General features: G+C 44.0%; 1 protein-coding gene across 1 annotated transcript in view; it reads right to left on the bottom strand.

Annotated features, from left to right (window-relative positions):
* Positions 1–2,338: 2,338 nt before the first annotated feature.
* si:ch211-127i16.2 (amine oxidase [flavin-containing] A) overlaps positions 2,339–17,510 on the bottom strand; it is a 30,377-nt gene continuing 15,205 nt past the window's right edge. The window contains exons 9-12 of the mRNA XM_062412617.1: positions 13,887–14,045; positions 11,705–11,791; positions 10,481–10,581; positions 2,339–3,003 (exon numbers count right to left, since the gene is read on the bottom strand). Coding sequence (XP_062268601.1) covers positions 2,871–3,003; positions 10,481–10,581; positions 11,705–11,791; positions 13,887–14,045 — 480 coding nt within the window. The 3' untranslated portion in view covers positions 2,339–2,870. The remainder of the gene's footprint in view (positions 3,004–10,480; positions 10,582–11,704; positions 11,792–13,886; positions 14,046–17,510) is intronic.

The following is a 17,510-nucleotide window of genomic DNA, read 5'->3' as shown; positions in this document are numbered from 1 at the left end:
CACACACACACACACACACACAGTGCAGGGGAGAGTTTGATGGCCTGCTTTTCTCTGTTGCATATTTTTGTTTGGGTTTGAGGTGGAATATTATTTCCCCTGCTTTAGGATACGCTTGTAGATTAAAAGATGTACATTTAAGCACCTTCTCACAGCTTGCAGTTACATTTTATTGCCGCGTGATCTCTAGTGGCCGAAGTAATTATGAAGTCAGGTGGAATGAAGCTTTGAAGAGTTGGTTTGGACGTGTGGAACAACACAACACCGGACATTGATCAATCAAAACTAGATCTCTCACCCAAATTCAAATCTTATTTCTCACATACACAACAGAACAAAGTGCAGTGAAAAGCTTTTCTGCGACTCTCCTTGACATGAAGATAAGAAAAAATAAAAAAAATGATTCACTATTTTGCAGGGAAATGAAAGTATAAGGTAAGGAAGGAAAATACAAGTATATATATAAAGTGCACAAAAAAAGATCCATGAACCTTCCTGAACAAAGAGTTTATCAGCGCTACCATGGCCACGAAGATCCTCTTACCTATAAAGAAGTGCTCATTCTAACTCAAAGAACATTTTTTATATCTTTAACACTGTTTTATTCCTATAAGCCACGATGAACTGTGACATGATGACGATGATCAAGTCAGTTCTGTAATCTGTGTAAACACTTGAGAGTCTAGATGAGTCTCACTTTACAGGAAGATTAGGTGATTTACTTCTATCTCATTACGGATCTAGAGATTGGGATCTGAGGGAGGGGTTGACTGAAATATGACTCTGCTCACACCTCTGGGCTCAGATTGAGTCAGTTTGAAGATCTGATCTGATCTCCGGCTACGAGAGGCGGGGTCAGTAGGTCAGCGGCTGTGGTTTTACTTTATCAAGTGGACCACTGACTGGGAACTATAGGACCACAGACAAACATCCCGCTGACATCTTGTCAACACACACACTGCACATGAATAAGTGAGGAGCCTGCCTGTGCTCAGCCTGATCATTAAAGACTCCAGCTTCACCTTTAATATGCATAATAATGATGCTCTTGTAAGTGCAGGTTTTTAAATATTAAACTGTTTTGCACACGTTGGTCTGATTAAACTGAATCATGGAGAATTTCATTGAATCAAAGTTTCTGGATTTTAAAATCAAATCAGGAGAACATGTGAAGCTTGTAAAGAATATTTCAGAGTGAATCTTCATGATTTATTAAATTGACGCTGGTGAAATCTGACATTGTCCTGCTTTTTAAAAATGATTAGACCTCAAAAGGGTCGGCTGTTTTCTTCTCTCGCTCCCTTGCACGGTGCAGCTCCTCGTCATGAAAAGCTTCACGCGTTGTAGTGGTGTGTTTGTTTAACCTCGGATTCAGCAGACTGAATTAAATGCTCATCTCTCACGATGATCGTGCATTAACCCTTGAACTCCCAGCGCTGATCTGCATTGACTGGGGAAAAGGAAGAGACAAGGCAAGATGCCCAAACCCCCAGATGGTACGTTACCGCATCGAGCCTGAAGCTGGTGATGACATATACCATAAGAAGAGATCTTAGCAAGGCGATGTCCCTGAGAGAGCTCAGCCATCTGTTTCATTCAAAGTTGGGTCAGGTCGGAGGGAAACACAACTATATCTTCCAGTGCATTGTTTTAATTCTTTACACAAAATGAGATCAGAATCTGGTATCCACACGAGAACACACTAACCTTTAGAGCGTCAACCAAACGACCAAATCAGGGACTGAATGGAGCGGGAAAACTGGCTGTGTTTAGAGACAGGCTGTCGGCCTTGAGTTCGGCCTGGAGAGGTTTAAATAGAACAAGGGAGAACAGGGACAGTTGATTCAGTGCAAGCTGGTGATAACAAAGACAAATATCAAGCTGAGGCACCGATGGAGACGGAGACTTCACCCTCCGATGGTCAGCAGGCTGCTCTCTCTGCAGGAGACACCGGGGCCGAGACAAACTCTATTCAACCCACTGTGCAATCAAGTGATAGCGATTAAATCAATTTCTCCGGGGGGGGGGGGGGGGGCTTCATCCATCGTACGCCCACTGGATTGAACGTTGGTGGTTTTGTCGGATCACAAACGCACGTGTGGCTCGGGTCTAAGCCTCTCAGGAAGGTTTTTTACGGCTCTCTGGGAAACAACGTGAGGCCGACACTGTGAAAGCTCCCATTCCCAGTTGGTAAACTGGTTTTCACACGACATGATCGCTGTGAAGCTCTAAGGCTCACAAGCACAACCTTAATTCAAGTTAGTCAATAATAAATATGCAGAATGGCGAATGAGGTAAGTGCTGCTTATAATGCAAACTCTAATTGATTTATAACACGGTGTTTCCATTTTCTTTATTATTTGGTGTGAGTACATTACAATATATTAAAAGATGAAATGGAGAAATGATAGTTAAGCTCCTTAAGGTTTTTTTTTATTCACTGACTTCCTCTGGTTTTGATCTATTTTTGTAAACACAAATTGTACGATTGAACAGATTAATGAATAAAGATCACATTGTATCTAATCTGCACATTCAGCATTGATTTATAATTCAATTTGTTCGGTGATACCAAATGCAATTATTTAATAAGCATTTAAATCTGTAATCTGCAAAGCCATCTTTACAAAGCACGAGCAACGCAGCTAAATCCATCTAAATCCAAACCTATCACATGACATGGATTCTTTTACAAAAGGGACATGTTACAATATGTTGTTGAAAATACATCAAGTGCATTTTGACACTGAGGCATTGAGAGAACAGGAGAGAGAGAGAAACAGCCGACTGGCTCCCAGTCAGGTGCAGGACGTGAGACTGGCTGATGGTGTTTCCTCTGCAGGACAGTTTTGATTGGGCAGCTCTGCCTGCTACTTGTCCGGGGTCAGGCTCGAGGGGCAGAGGTCAGACAGCACTTCCAGAGCGGCTCGCTGACCGGACTGCACCGCGCCGCTCATGTAGCCACACCACTGGGTGGCTGTTTCCGTGCCGGCCCAGTGGATCCTGCAAAAAAAAAAAGAGGGATCATCTCTGAGCCAGGTTCCGAGCACCGGGCTTTTAATGTCTCTCTTAGAAAAAGGCGTTTATTTGAATTCTCTACTGGAGTAATTAAATCGCTTTCGGGACATTAACACAGCGTCCTAAGCCGTTAACATTCATTTGCTTTGTACGTTTTAAGGGGAACAGGAGATCACTCTGATGAACTCATACAGTAGTTTTGCCCTTTAACAAGTCCCTGTTGGTTTAGATGTTCCGTGTCTCTGTGAAAGAAGTACGTGCTCAGGAAATCAGGCTGCTCAAGCATGGAGGGGTTACTCAGACGAACACAGTAACAGTACAGCTCTCCATTCACTTCTTCTCTGTTCAAAGGGCACGGATTAAACTGAATAGCAGAATTTGTCCATGACTAAGGTGCAGTGAAGAAAAAGAAAGGAATTTTACTCTATTTTCAAAGAATGGAGGAGATAAATTACTTTTTAACAACAGTATAATTGTAACTGGACAGTTTCCTCCTGCACCTGATCAGTCTCTCTGGTGCCCGACTGGATCTTAGCTCCACCACTTACATGCTGTGTGTCTGCAGGAGATTGAATATTACAGAGCGAGAGGAAAAGAACACGTCGGCAACAAAAGCGTCTGACATTTGGCCTCATTTTAAATAAGGAAGAGAGAAAAGGTGAGAGTCAGGAGTTTTGTGGGGGGGAGGGGGGGGAGAAGCCCTGCGGCTACGAAATCTACGGGAAGAAAATCACAAACCTGGAGAGACACCTTGAGGTGAACCACACAGAACCTGAGGTAACCATACGAGTGACGTAACTTTACTTTGAAAGCTAATTTAAGCCGGTCGCGTCGTGGTATTAGCATCGCACAACAATGGAAGCATCACGTCCCCTCGTCCAACCTTCCACTGCCTCACAAGTTTAACACAAGAACAATAACTCATTTAAAAGCACATCATGCGGGCTGGAAGAAGTTTTAAATGAAACCTGAAAACTTTACAAGGAGGTGGCAGGAGGCTAATGTCGTGTTCACACCAAACGAGAACGCGAAATCGAACACGATCGCTCTGTGGAACTGAAGAAAATGTTGTAGCTCCTAATATAACCTGCAGTCAGATAAGAGGTAGGAACCTTGATGTGAGTCCAACGGTACAAGTTAACATTATCTGTAGATTGTCTTGGAAACACCCCACAGCATAAAGTTGAAGAATTAAACTCAATGTTCCTTGGGTAGTTCCAGTGCAGCTCTAAGCACAGATTACTGCTCTGGATCACAGATGGAGGTGCTTCTCCTCTGGCTTCTGTGGCTGCGTTGATTGGAAACAAGCGGCCGAGCCGAAGCCCAACATGAAGGGTTCAACCTTTCTACGGGAGTCGTTCAATTTGTCCAATCCACCCGGTGTGAGCGGAGCAGCAAAGGTGAGAACAGAAGTGCAATTGGCGTAAGTGAATTCCTTGTGTCTGCTCCAAAGTCGGTCGCCTTGCGAGCACTGATTGATATCATCAAGTCTGATTGTATTTTGTGATCTTCAGGAAGGAATCATTACATCAAGTCTCTTATTTAGTCCAATTATTCTCTGATAAGCCAGCAAACAGAAAGAGGGGGGGTAGTAGGCTCTGTGCTGTTTGAGCGTTTGTGATTCTGCCTCAGGGAAGGAACATGCTGATGTGAGAAGCATAGAGATCGTTAAGATAACTTCACATGTTCCTTCTAGTCTCTAGCCAGTGATTCAAGATAACATCTGGGTGTTTTTAGTAACGAGCCAACCCAGTGAAAAGAGGCTGTATTGACTTGACACCTTCTTCTGCACAACATGTTCTTGGGGCTTTGGGATGTGTGGAAGAATATAAATACCTCCAGGTAGACGTCTGAGTTTTATTCATGGCGCAGTGGAGACACACACGTCACAACAAGGCAGTGAAGGTCTGTCTGATGGTCTGGTATCATTACATCAAGTCTAAAAACAACAGGTTGTGGGCTGGGCTAATGGAGACGGCTTGGAAAGTCCTCGACGGGCTAATTCACGATTTCAATCTCAAAATTAAATTCACATGTGAGTAAGAAAGCTTTGTTTGAAAGGCCTGGGAAAGTTGATGAAGAGTTTGAAACAGGTTTTAACGCTAAAGGTTGATCAGGATGTAAAAAGAAAATATCAGGAGAAGGAATGAACCTTCTTCTACAGACACATGAACGCTGGCAGAGCAGAAAGCCCCAGCAACCTACGACTATACATAGAATTATGTAAATGAACAATTATGCATTATTTTTAACATGAAGTCCTATTCTCGTATAATCCCGGCTTCAAATTACCTCGCTGACGGTTGACAGAGCGATTGCACTCACCATTCCACCCTGCTTAAATATTTTAAGGTTCAAGTGGAACCATACCAGCCCCTCGCCTGGTCAGCCAATCAGGAGTGGAGAAGGGTTCCCTCTCTCCACCTTTAATCTGTCCGGAACCCTGTGATGATTAATTAATGCTGTTACAGCAGCAAGTGTTGCAGCTACGCTCCTTTAAACCAGGCTGTTGTCGGTGTGTGTGCTCTCTGCATGCTGCCGTCAGTGCCTGTCAGAGAGAGTCTGTGAGAGGATGAGTTCTGCACCGCCACACAAGCACGAGTGAAAGTTTTTCTTTAGTTCAAACGTATTGGATCGAGTGACACAACTTCTTTCCAGCAGATCGTTCCGTGTCACTGTCGGGGGGGGGGGGGGGGGGGGGGTGGGTGCAGCGTTCTCCCAATTCAACATTCATTCCTGTCACATCAATAATTGAAGTTTATTAACTTTATACTTTGGAAGCATGACATGGACCCAGAAGCTCAGGGAACATCCAGTGAGAAGCAGCTGTGTGGGATCACAGTCACATTCAATTAACTCTTAATTAACTTAATAATAGTTATTGGATCGGACGGATATCCACTCAGAAGTGTTTTCTTGGAGCTTATTCTACGAGATGCAACTTGAGATTTCATCTGCAGAGCAGCGGCGGGGTCGGGACCTCGGACTGAGAGGACTCTTGACAACATGTCAACAAGCTCGGAGTTGGTAACGCTCACCAGCTGCCTTTTCATTCAGAGGTCTTCAGGTAGGATTGGACTCCACCTGATAAAGACTGGGTATTAAAGTCTTGGAAAAATGAAATTGCCTGAATGCTTTCTGCAGCTGCCTGACAGAGAAACCCTTTATAGGATACATGATCATATACAGCAGCAAACAGTTGTAAAGATGTGTTTGGGGGATGTTCCATACAGTCGTGCCTCAGCGTGATAAACCCAGAGAAGACCCAGACAAAGGATGTACGAAGGATAATGTGGAAGGAACGCAATGCAAACGCCCTGTGTGGTAATGACAAATGACTTTAGAAAAAAGTGTTGGAGAGAGAAATCAGTTAACACATTTATTACAGCAGCATGCACAGCAGGTGGTGGCGAGCAGTCACATGAGCAGCAGCGTTCTGAGACGACAGATTGAAGAAAACGCCTCGTGGCCTCGATGGAACTTGATTGGCGCCTCGTTGAAACCCGTGTCTGTAAGATAAGTGTAAACCGACGCCGCTCGTCTGACAGCAGCCATGACTTTAATACAACACTGGTGAATACGGTGGTCTGAGATGAATCCAAGCTCCCGAACTGGGAATAAAGATAAAAGAATCCCTCTGAGCCACTGGGACATCGTTTTGACCTCTGTATACAAACCCTCTCTTCTATTGGGCTCAATTTAATCACATTTCCCAGTGGGCTCAACGGAATAATATAATAGGAGAGGAACAAAGTGGTTTGGAAAGAAATTGCTCCTCATTGTCACATAAAGCACGACAGACCAACGGAGGGATGAGGCTTTTTCTTTCTGTTTCTATTATTATTCCTTCTATAAACCGACATATAACTGAAATGACTGCTCCCTAAAGGTGAAGCCAAATCATCCAGAGGTCAAAGTCCCTGCCTCCTCCATGCTAGTGAATGGGACAGAGGTGAATTTAAAACGTAGATGATGGTTTCTGTCTTTTTATTCACGATTGTACATCCGTGTTCGAAATGTTTTAGAAGACATTTGGTACTAAGGGAGAAGGTGCAGATCATCAACAGTCTATGGATGTTACCTGTAATAAGATATAATGAAATCCCTTGAGTCTCTATATGAAAATAAGAAACTGACGGATTGAGTTGCATGTTCAGTTTGACTGGATGAATTCCTCCGACGCTTCCTCGCATCCAAAGCTATTCGCCTGTTTCAGAAGTTCGAACAATTCCCTGGTGTAAACGTTGACTGCAAATCATATTTTTGTCATGATTTCACGAGACCAGTAAACCACTATCTCTCCACGGACACGAGGGATCTACTCTCTGTTTTCCGAGTTGGCGCTTGTGATAGTTGGAAACTCTGCATCTCCACCAGATCTGTGTGGTTGTTTGTGCTCACTGTGGGAAGTCAGGGATCTTTTACCCTGCGATTCAGCAAGTGAATGTTAATAGAAGATGAGGAGGGACGTTATTCCTTTATCTACTTGCCCCATGGCACAACAGGTATCTGACAATTTCCATCCTCCACAGGTTTCCATCACTTTGTCTATTTTGATTAAAGAAAGTGAGGATTAATATATTTTGATTTGATCGTCCTTGTATAAACAGATCCTTTGCTGGTGGTTCTGTTGGGGGGTATATCACAGTCCAGCTCTATGTGTTGACAGGACGGGATCCTCCCAAGGCTTGTTCATGCTAATCTGCAGTGATAGTTGCTGAGTCAGCGGACTTGTTCTTGTCGGCTCATCAGATTTGACCTGTTGGTTTTATTTAGCTGTGGTTTTTAGCCCGGACCTAGCCTGACGTTGTCAGACTCACAATTCTAGTCAGAATGTGAGTCTGAGACCGCTCCATTGGGCTTTCATTATGGGGCGTGTTTCAACTGACCAGGAAGTAAAATTCCTCTTCGCTCAATTGGATAGACCTACAACCAATCAGAGCAACGTAGTATGTGACGTATGCTAAGCAACGCATTGTGAGTTATTTACTAACGCCGGGTTCACACCGGACGCTTCAGTGCAGCACCAAGCCTTAAATAACAGCTGGCTCCCATCCACTCCCATGTTAAAACTTTGTGCCGGTCACAGCGGAGGCTGAAGCACCGCGAGGCAGCCTTGGCGCCGCGCGGTGCTTCAGCCTCCGGTGTGACCGGCACAGAGCCGTGCAGCGATCTACTGGATCAACGGGTGATATTATTAGCGCTGCCCGGCGGTTCAGCGTCGCTTCAGTGTCCGTTGTGAACAGCCAGTGAACTGCCCGACCAAAAATGTTGTGGGCGGGGCTAAGTTCGTCTGGCATCCAGGCTAGCCCGGACCGGGGGAGCTGTTGCTTTACCTTTAAGTCACTTAACTCCATTTGGAATTGTCAATATTTTAAAAGGCTCTATGTTTGGATATGGAAGATGAAAGCTGGTTTTTCATGACTGATTTTAAGTTCACTGTTCTCATGGGAGATCTGCTCCACTCGCAAAAGTCACCTGGAGCCAGAGCAGGCGTCCAGGGTGAGAAACGAGAGAGGTCAGAGTTCCATCAAAACGATTCTCGAGGTAATATTGAAGCAGGATTAAGCTAAATCTACAGAACCAATTCCACCAAACTTGATGGAGGGATGGCACAACGTTATATTTTGGTGCAGATGCAGATGATACATGCTGGACTCTGGAAGCAGATGATACACAGATCTTTTAATTTCTTAGATTTCACTTAGACAATCGTGTGATGCATCGTTTGGCCTTCGCGGAGCTACATTCTTCTTGAGCCTGTTTATCTTCGACTCAGTATTGAGAGTTGTGATAATTACTTTGACCTTGGAGACTCAGACATCTTTTCTGAGCGTCCCTTCATCCCATATATTAGTCATTCGCTCCATCTTCCCTTTGTTAATACACACAAACCATGGTCACATTTGTTAAGTGAATGAGCCACCTCCACTTCATGTTCTCCTGACAACCATCCTTAAATCAGACATTTATTGTGACAGCCTGTATTTCTGAGAATCATGTTTTTGAAAAGGAGAATACAGGTATTTTAGCTCTTTTTGCCTGATCACATGAAGAAACCCTGGAGGAGGCATCTCAGTGTTCTCAGGACGAGGAGCAGTGTTGCTATCGCTCCTATGAAGAGACGCCGAAGAGGAACTGATCCTGAAAAGGCTGAAAAGTTGGGCATCTGACCTTTGACACCCACATAGCTGAACCTGAGAGCTCCACATGTAACTATTAGAGTTAGCTGCTGTGACCAGAGTTATGAGATGTAATTATTGCTCTCATTTCTTAAGTGGTGAAAAATAAACCTGTGTGGTTTTTTTTATTTATCACATCCCTGGGTCATAAGTTGAACGAACTAATACTCCGCCGTTGGTGGAAATTATCCAAAGAACGTAGAGGAGCAGAAACAACAAGCATTTCATCCGATTTTTGAAAATTCAGCTTCCTTCAAAGCACGTCTGCTGTGTTTAATGCACTCAGAGCCTTTACTTAGCAAAGCACAGACCCGCAGGGGTAAATTTTATTCATTGTTCTTGGCAGCGAATCTTCCCTCTCCCTCACTCCCCTCCTCCCTCCCTCTCCCCACTCTCTCCCTCACCCGTCTAGCATAGAGAAGCGAGGGCCTCTTGCATACTGACCACTCATGCAGGCATATACCGACCTAGGATAATCACCCTAATTATACAAATCACACTGGTCATTATTGAGATTCCTGCTATTCCCAGTGAAATCCCTTAATCGACCGCACACCAACTGGAACGGGTTGCACTGTTAAATACAGAATGTTCGAAGCGGCGGGCGGCTGCATCTTTTTTTCACATCCGAGCTCGGAACCTGGCTTCATTACATGTGCCGGATTAGTGTCAAGGTCACATCGTGTCCTTGAGGATCCATTTGCTATATGGGAATATAGGGGCTCCTGCTCCGTGCTGCTGTTTGAGTCACGTTACGAGCTTCTTCTCCTCCCCGCGGACTTAATGCCATTATGGAGATGAATTACCTGGATCCCCCTGCCCACCTTTCGCCCGCGTTCGCTTGGTTCGGTGCATCTCTGAGCAGGCCATTAGAAATGGATTATGGGACGTTTTCCTATGAGAACACCCACTCCTGTCGACCTCTTGCCATTTTGTTGGAACAGGACTAATACGTTTGAGCGGAGGCACAATCACTCCCACCACTCATGTGAATGATCTGTAGGCACCGGGCGCTCGTTCTGTTGTTTTTGTGCCGTAAAAGTAGTAAAAACATCCACGGACCCACAGACCATATCTCAAACAGAGTGATACAATCTACAAACTCCAATTTTTAGCCGTTAAAAAGATTTATATCAGAGGAGAATCTGTCACGCTGGTGCACTCAACTCTATCCCCGTGCATAACCATTTGTTTCGGTGGGAACAAGGAGGCTCTTCAGAGTGCGGATAGACGTAGAGGTGTGTTGTGTGCGGCGTATTTGTCATCAGTTGTGTGATTACCTGCCACAGGGCTTCCTCAGGCTCGGGTGGTAATACGTCAGCAGACCCGGTGCCATGACGTTAACGGGGCAGCCGCCGCTGTAGGCCTCTTCGGCCCAGTCCTGAAAGAGCAGAACAGTTCAATGAGGACATTGTGAGGATTCAGTCGTGTCACGGGGAAGATATATTAAAAACTACACGTGGGTTGGCTCTTCTGTATAATCTATACTTAAATAAATAAAATATACAAATATAATTAGTGTATAATAAAAATAAACTGTGACGCCCATGGGCCGCTTTAAAAGGAGGCCAAACATTATACCATCAATACGTCTGCTTTACGTCTCTTCACCAAACTCAGACCTCCTGTTATTGTATTCTATATAAAATGATGTTCCCCTCGAGTCTCTTAGTCAACAAAGTGAAATCACAATGTTCCCCTAAACATCCCCCCCGCCCCAACTTTCCTCGGGGGTAATTTTCTTTCCGTCTCGCCTTTCAGCGGCGGAGAGAGAGAGCCGTCCGTGGACCGAGATCCTGCGTCTGCATGATAAACCTGCTGCTTCTCATGCTGCCAATGTGTGCTGTACATCATGTAATGGACCTGAGCACACACTCATTCTGTATGTGTGTCACGGCACGATTTAAGAAAGTGGGATATCAGCTGCATGCAAAGCGGCCTCAGTAATGTGGTCGTGGCTCACGTCTGCTCATAACGGCTACTGTGTTCCCCTCAGAGGCTCTTGGCTCTGCTCACCTTGGGCAGGCTCGACACGCCTACTCCCTGTAACCCAGTAGATTTACAATAATGATTTTTATTTGCTTGTCTGCATTATGTATGAGGGTGTCTGTGGATGTTCTCTCTCTCTCTCTGCAATTCTTCTTTTAAAACGTCCCAGGGGCTGTTTCCAAGCCGGAACACGTGTTGATCCCTCTCAGGCAACCGGTGATATTCAGTGTTAATCCGATGATTCAGTCGTCTTAGCTCATCATATTTCTGACATATAGATAAACTGTATATCTAGTGATCTGTCTCAAATATGGATTGTGTCATAAACATCTGTGGTCCAATCTGGCATCAATTTCGATTTGCATTAAAATGCTGGAATAGAAAATAAAGGCTCATAGAAATGTGAATTTTATGGGACTTTCTTTTTTTTTATCTCTGTTATATCAGTCAATATGAAACCATAACGTTTAGATACAGGATTATTTGTTTTATTACATCCAACAGCTGCCACTTACTTTTTCTTCATAGTGGATGAAAGACGAGGCCTCGGGTCCCAGGTATCTGACCAGACTGGAAACCACAGCTTCCCGTCTCTCTCCAGCCTGAAACCAAAACAAAGGGAGATGCCTGTGCTCATTAAACTCACTTCATTTGCAACCAGAGGGGAACTCTGAGAGAAAGTGATAACTTTCACCAAAGCTGTAACTCCCCGTGTTATATAAACTTAATTGGACCCACCCTGTTATATAGATCCCCCCCCCCCCCCGAACAGTGAAACGCACCCTCCTTGGTGGAGGTATATACTGTACATACCAGCTGCTGCTGAGATATGAATCCATACTCTATAGAAACCAGTACATGCTGGACTCTGGAAGCTGTAGTCAATTTGAATAAGTCAAGCGTGGTCAGCACATGCTCCCGGTTGTATTAGCACACACGGTGAGTTACCCACAGAGCAGCTGAGGCCCGAGGACTGAGAGACCGGATCAGCACAGAGCGTCCTGACGGATCCTCATCTGCACGTCACTTTACCTTTGCTCCCAGCGAAACCACTGTGGACCATTTGGAGCTGATACTCCTGACAGGGGAACAAAGAGGGAATGGCAGCGTGCCCTTCGACGGCTCTGAGCCACTTTCAGCCGAAACTGAAAAAAACATCTCCGCACCGAGAACACATTCAAATATTTCACGAGAAAAACATTAAAAAGAAACATTAACGGCTGAATCATACTTGGACAGTTCAGCGTAACCTTGATGTCCACTCGCCTCACATACACCAACACTGTTTTGCTCTGTTTAGCAGCGGAGTAGCGAGCGGAGGTTAATTATTTAGCACCCTGTGCAGCACAGAACAGCACAGTGGGGGGGGAGCCAGTGTAAAGCTTTGTGGCAAGCCGGGATAATAGCTGAGATGCCAAAACAACTCGAGAGACAAGGCTGGATTCTTTTATTCCTGCAGGTGGAAGGAAAAGCACTGGGATTAAATGGTAATTTCAACACAGAGGGAAAGAAAGGAGGAGAAAGAAGGGAGGGTGGTGCAAAAGTACAAAAGGGAGAAGAAGAGGAGAGGATTGTAGCAATGCTATGCAACTTTTTACTGTGGATCAATTAAAAACTTAGAAGTCATTTAAAAACAAGCGTTTATCTCCACTAATCAGCCGGGAAACTTAAAATATGAAGAATTTTGAACAGGGGCTACTTGGGTTGATTTATGAGCAATAATTGGAAATACATACAAATTCAGAAAAGCACGCATGAAGGGAAACTAACCCACAACCAGAAGAGACCCGTCACTTTTAAACGTCAAATATACTGGATAATCCAGAATAATCCAGTCGGGTACTTTTTAAAGCCATTCCTTATGAGACTGCTCTTTCTCCATGTGGATAAGCAATGAGCAATCAAGAGGCTCCTTAAACTTTAAAATGGAAACTTGTTTATTTCCATTTTATGGTGAGTGGGCTGTCCACCTCCACCTTCCTCCATGTGCAATTATGACGCTTGTTTTCGCTTCACTGCAACTGACTGACACTTAAAGACCGGAGATAAACAAACGATTATGCAAATAATAAAAAATAAAGATCTAAAAAGTAATAATCAAAATTGAAATTGAAGAGAACTTACACCGTATATATGTTCTACATGTTCTTGGAGTTACTGTTGCTGGCAGCTGGCAGGAGGGCCCCACTGTTCTCACTCTATATGCTCCAGTGTTCCAGAGGTCAGCTGGTTCACAATCTCTCATGGCGTTTTCATAATGCTGCCCCTGAGCACTTTTTCTCATACACAACAACATCGTCTGGATGCTGCACGTTATGTTGCATCTGTCTCCACACAGGGCATTAACACAACACGCACGCACACACCCGGGACACTGGAAATTCAACCGTTGTCTTGTGTTTTCTCGAGGCATCGTAACGCTCGCCCACATCTGAATTTAAACAACTCGGCTCCAGGACTCGTTTAGTCTCACTACAGGCTACTCATTGTAGAGAGAAGTTCTGCAACAATATTTTATCCCTGCACACAATTAACGTTTATCTCATAGACCCGTGAAATTGTGTCCAATAGCAAATTGGGGACACACTTTACCTTTTTATTTGAGTTTACATTAAACCATATTGAATGACAATTAAAACCAGGAAACAAAATATATTAAAATTATAGATAAATATACCAAGAGAAACAGTTCCTAACCTCCTTGGAGCTCCACTGAGACGCCTGCTGGCCGGCGATGAAGCCCACCAGAGCAGCGCTCCCTCCGGGGCTGGTGGCGTCGAAGGTGACGCAGAACGGAGAGTCAGTGGAGGAGCCTGCCACGATTTCTCCAGAGAAGCCCTTCTCTCTCCAGAACGCCTGCAGACAAACAGAGGCATCATACCTAAGGACAGGTGTCCACCTCAAAACCCAGGTACTCACTTGTGTAGGGACATATTTAAATCATGACACTGGACTGTACATCGAATTCGAAATGAATGATTTGAATTTGTCCAAAATATCTGTGAATGTGTTGAGGATCTGATTTAATTTGGAGAAGTAACACCAATTTTATGGAAGAAAGAAGAATCTTAGAAAATCAGTGATCGTCTCACGAATAATTAGCATCAGGGGGCAACAGCCGATATTTTGAGGCTGTTGCTCCAGACGCCATCTTCCTTTCACGGTTCACTGGTCCAACGTTTCTCCACAAAAACACAAAGTGTGTCTCTGTAGGTGTTTTAGGGCATATTTAATAACAGCTATCTGCATATAGAGATTGGAAATGGTAAAAAATAAGAAAAGGAATATTCAGTGTGCACTCCAAATCTAAAACAGATTTCACAGAGTGTCACAGAAGTTATGGCAGCACGACCTCCTACACACAAGGACGTGTTTTAATTAAATAAAAAAGGAATAGATAAATAGTCTGGATACTCCATTGTAAATGAAAACAGCCTAGATACAGCTTAGATGTAAAAATGCAGTTTAAAGTGAAGGCTATGTAAGATGATAAATAGATGTATGGATGGATGGATGGATGGATGGATGGATGGATGGATGGATAGATAGATAGATAGATAGATAGATAGATAGATAGATAGATAGATAGATAGATAGATAGATAGATAGATAGATAGATAGATAGATAGATAGATAGAAAGATAGATAGATAGATAGATAGATAGATAGATAGATAGATAGATAGATAGATAGATAGATAGATAGATAGATAGATAGATAGATAGATAGATAGATAGATAGATAGATAGATAGATAGATAGATGGATAGATGGATAGATGGATGGCTAAATAAAAACCTGACTGTGTTGTTCCCTCTGTGTGGCCACTCTTCTCTCTGGTACAAGGTATAATGATGGTTATTTACTTCCTGGAACAGCTTCTTCTAATATCCCTGATCAAGTCATTCACAGTGATGGAGAGGGCGGAGTTTGGCTCAGAGCTGGAGGTGAAGTGACATTTTAAAGTGATCCATTATTTCCTGTGCAGCGCCACAGCAGCAGCACACAGCACTTCCCTGTGTCTCATGTGTGTCAATGTTCCAGGAAAAGAAGTCGTGTTTATTTCCAGATTTTCACCAGGTGGAGCAGCTCTTTGAAACTTTCCACCACACTCCAGGGGGAAGAAGCTTCAAATCTTTAATGACATCAAGCGTATGAGTCTCTTTAGTTATTATTTCTTCTGCTTGGCTGAATTTGGCAAAAAACAGGATGCCTCACGTCATGGTAAACAGAACAGAGGCCATGCGGTGCATGTTTTTCTGAATGCTGTGCAGCCTCCTCTGAGAGTTGAAGCAATCGCATGCAAGAATCAAAGGCACGTTCATTCATCGATTCATAAAACATGCAGAGTAGTATAAACAACCGTGTACAAAACGTAGAATATATTTAAATTGATTCATAGGGGAGGAATATTATGAATTTCCATATCTAATGTAAGGGCGGTTCGGTGGTGCTTCCTCAGAATGCTTCACAAACGTAAGACAAATGCCTCGTGAAATAATAATACGCAGTTGGCTCTCTTACTATGTGCCGACTGCTGGCAACCCTGAAGCCTCATGTAATAATAAGTGAATCTAATGTACCTGCAACCAAAGGCTTCTGGCCACGACAACTGTTGTGAGTGGGCATCGAATGACACTTCACGTTCACATGTTTTATTAAAGCTTAGTTTTCATGACAAACAGGAGAGAGGCTGCAGCAGTGGACGACTTTGTGTTGTTGTCTCAGGATAAAAACATCTACACATGTTGGCCTGCATCTGGTTGAGTCTCTATCTGATTGTCGTTTGTCTTCCTGTCGTCCTGACAAACGCTTTCTTGATTTGCTAAATGATCACTTAGGAAAGATACTCAGTTTCCCCGGATGTCTTGCGCAATTTAGCAAAAGAATAGCTGCTAACAAAACACAGCTAAAAAATCAAAATGACTTCGGTGCCTGCTCCTCTCTTTAAGGTACTTGACTATGAAAAGTGATTGGAGATCTACGTCTTGATGTGGCGCTACACAAATAGAATCAAATTGAAAAGACTTGTGTTGTTCCGCCTCCTGTTATTTCCAACAACCTGGAAAGCAGTAGCGACAGCTCGATCCTTTGTTTCTGGTAACGTAGCAGCTGATTCACTTCCTTTTGTTCCTTTGACGCTTTCGGTGAAAAGAAAGAAAAGTAAAACCCCATTATGAACCAATCTAAACACCAGGTGTGTTATCATTCTCAAGTCGTTCACATTGTGCAAGTCACATTAGAGTCAACTAACCGGGGCTTGCACCTGCTTGTTGCTTGACACAATACAAAAAGAACAATGAAGGCATCATACTCTTGGATTATAATTTGACTTCACACTGAAAGAACAATTTGAAGTGATAAAGGTTTTCAGGGCTCTTGACTTTGGAGGAAATGAACCGTGCTTTGGTTCCATTCATCCAGCAGCAGCGAGGATCTGACTCACTGGCTCTACTGCCTCGTGATTGCCTCCTTGTTGGACCTTGTTCACGATGGTGTACTCAGACCCTCGTGCTTCGAGAGGTGGCACCTTCAGCCTGACGTGGTTTCCTACGATAATCCGCTCCTGGGAGAGAGCCGTCTCTAACGGAGGAGAATTTGCTGATGTCCTCTCTTCTACTTCGCATAAGCTCCTCACAACGTGGAGAGGCTTCGGCTGCTCCGAGCATTGCACTGCAAATTAGCCGACATCGGGGGACAGTGTCACAGGTAAGTGAAGGCACAGATGTGACGCCCCAGCCTCGGGCGGCCTGCAAGGACAAGCTGGAGCTTCTGGGGTTGGTCCCCCCCCCCCAACCCCACTGAGGCACAGGTAATTCGAAGCAGAAATGCAGATTCAACCATTTATGCTGAAAAATCAAAATCCACGAACCCTACACGGGTGATATGACAAGAGCATTTCAGCGAAGTGCTCAGTCAGCTCCTTGTTCTCTCTCTCTCTCTCTCTCTCTCTCGCTCTCTTTGAATGTGCTACTAGGGGCCTCTTGCCACCTGCTATCAAAGTGTCTGAGTGATGTCCTCTGCTCATGGGGTTTGGTTTTTAATCACTCTCCTCTGCAGTGTCTCCTGCAGGAGGTAAGATGACAGTGTCACAAGAAAACATAACCCACGTGTGAGATTAAAATCACTAACCAGTGCATTGTGGGTAAAGCTTTAAACCTCCATGCTTTTGCAAGAAATGAGGTGAAGAACAGAAATCTCAGATCCCAACTTAAGTAAACACGGACTTGAAGGTTTTGATATTTTAAGCTGGGGATCGCTTGAGGCAAATAAACCCTGGATAACAGGTCTATTTTAAATTAATTCAATTTAGCATTGAAAT

Source organism: Platichthys flesus, chromosome 19, assembly GCF_949316205.1.
Source record: "Platichthys flesus chromosome 19, fPlaFle2.1, whole genome shotgun sequence".
Classification (NCBI taxonomy): domain Eukaryota; kingdom Metazoa; phylum Chordata; class Actinopteri; order Pleuronectiformes; family Pleuronectidae; genus Platichthys; species Platichthys flesus.
This window is presented reverse-complemented; position numbering and strand designations above follow the sequence as displayed.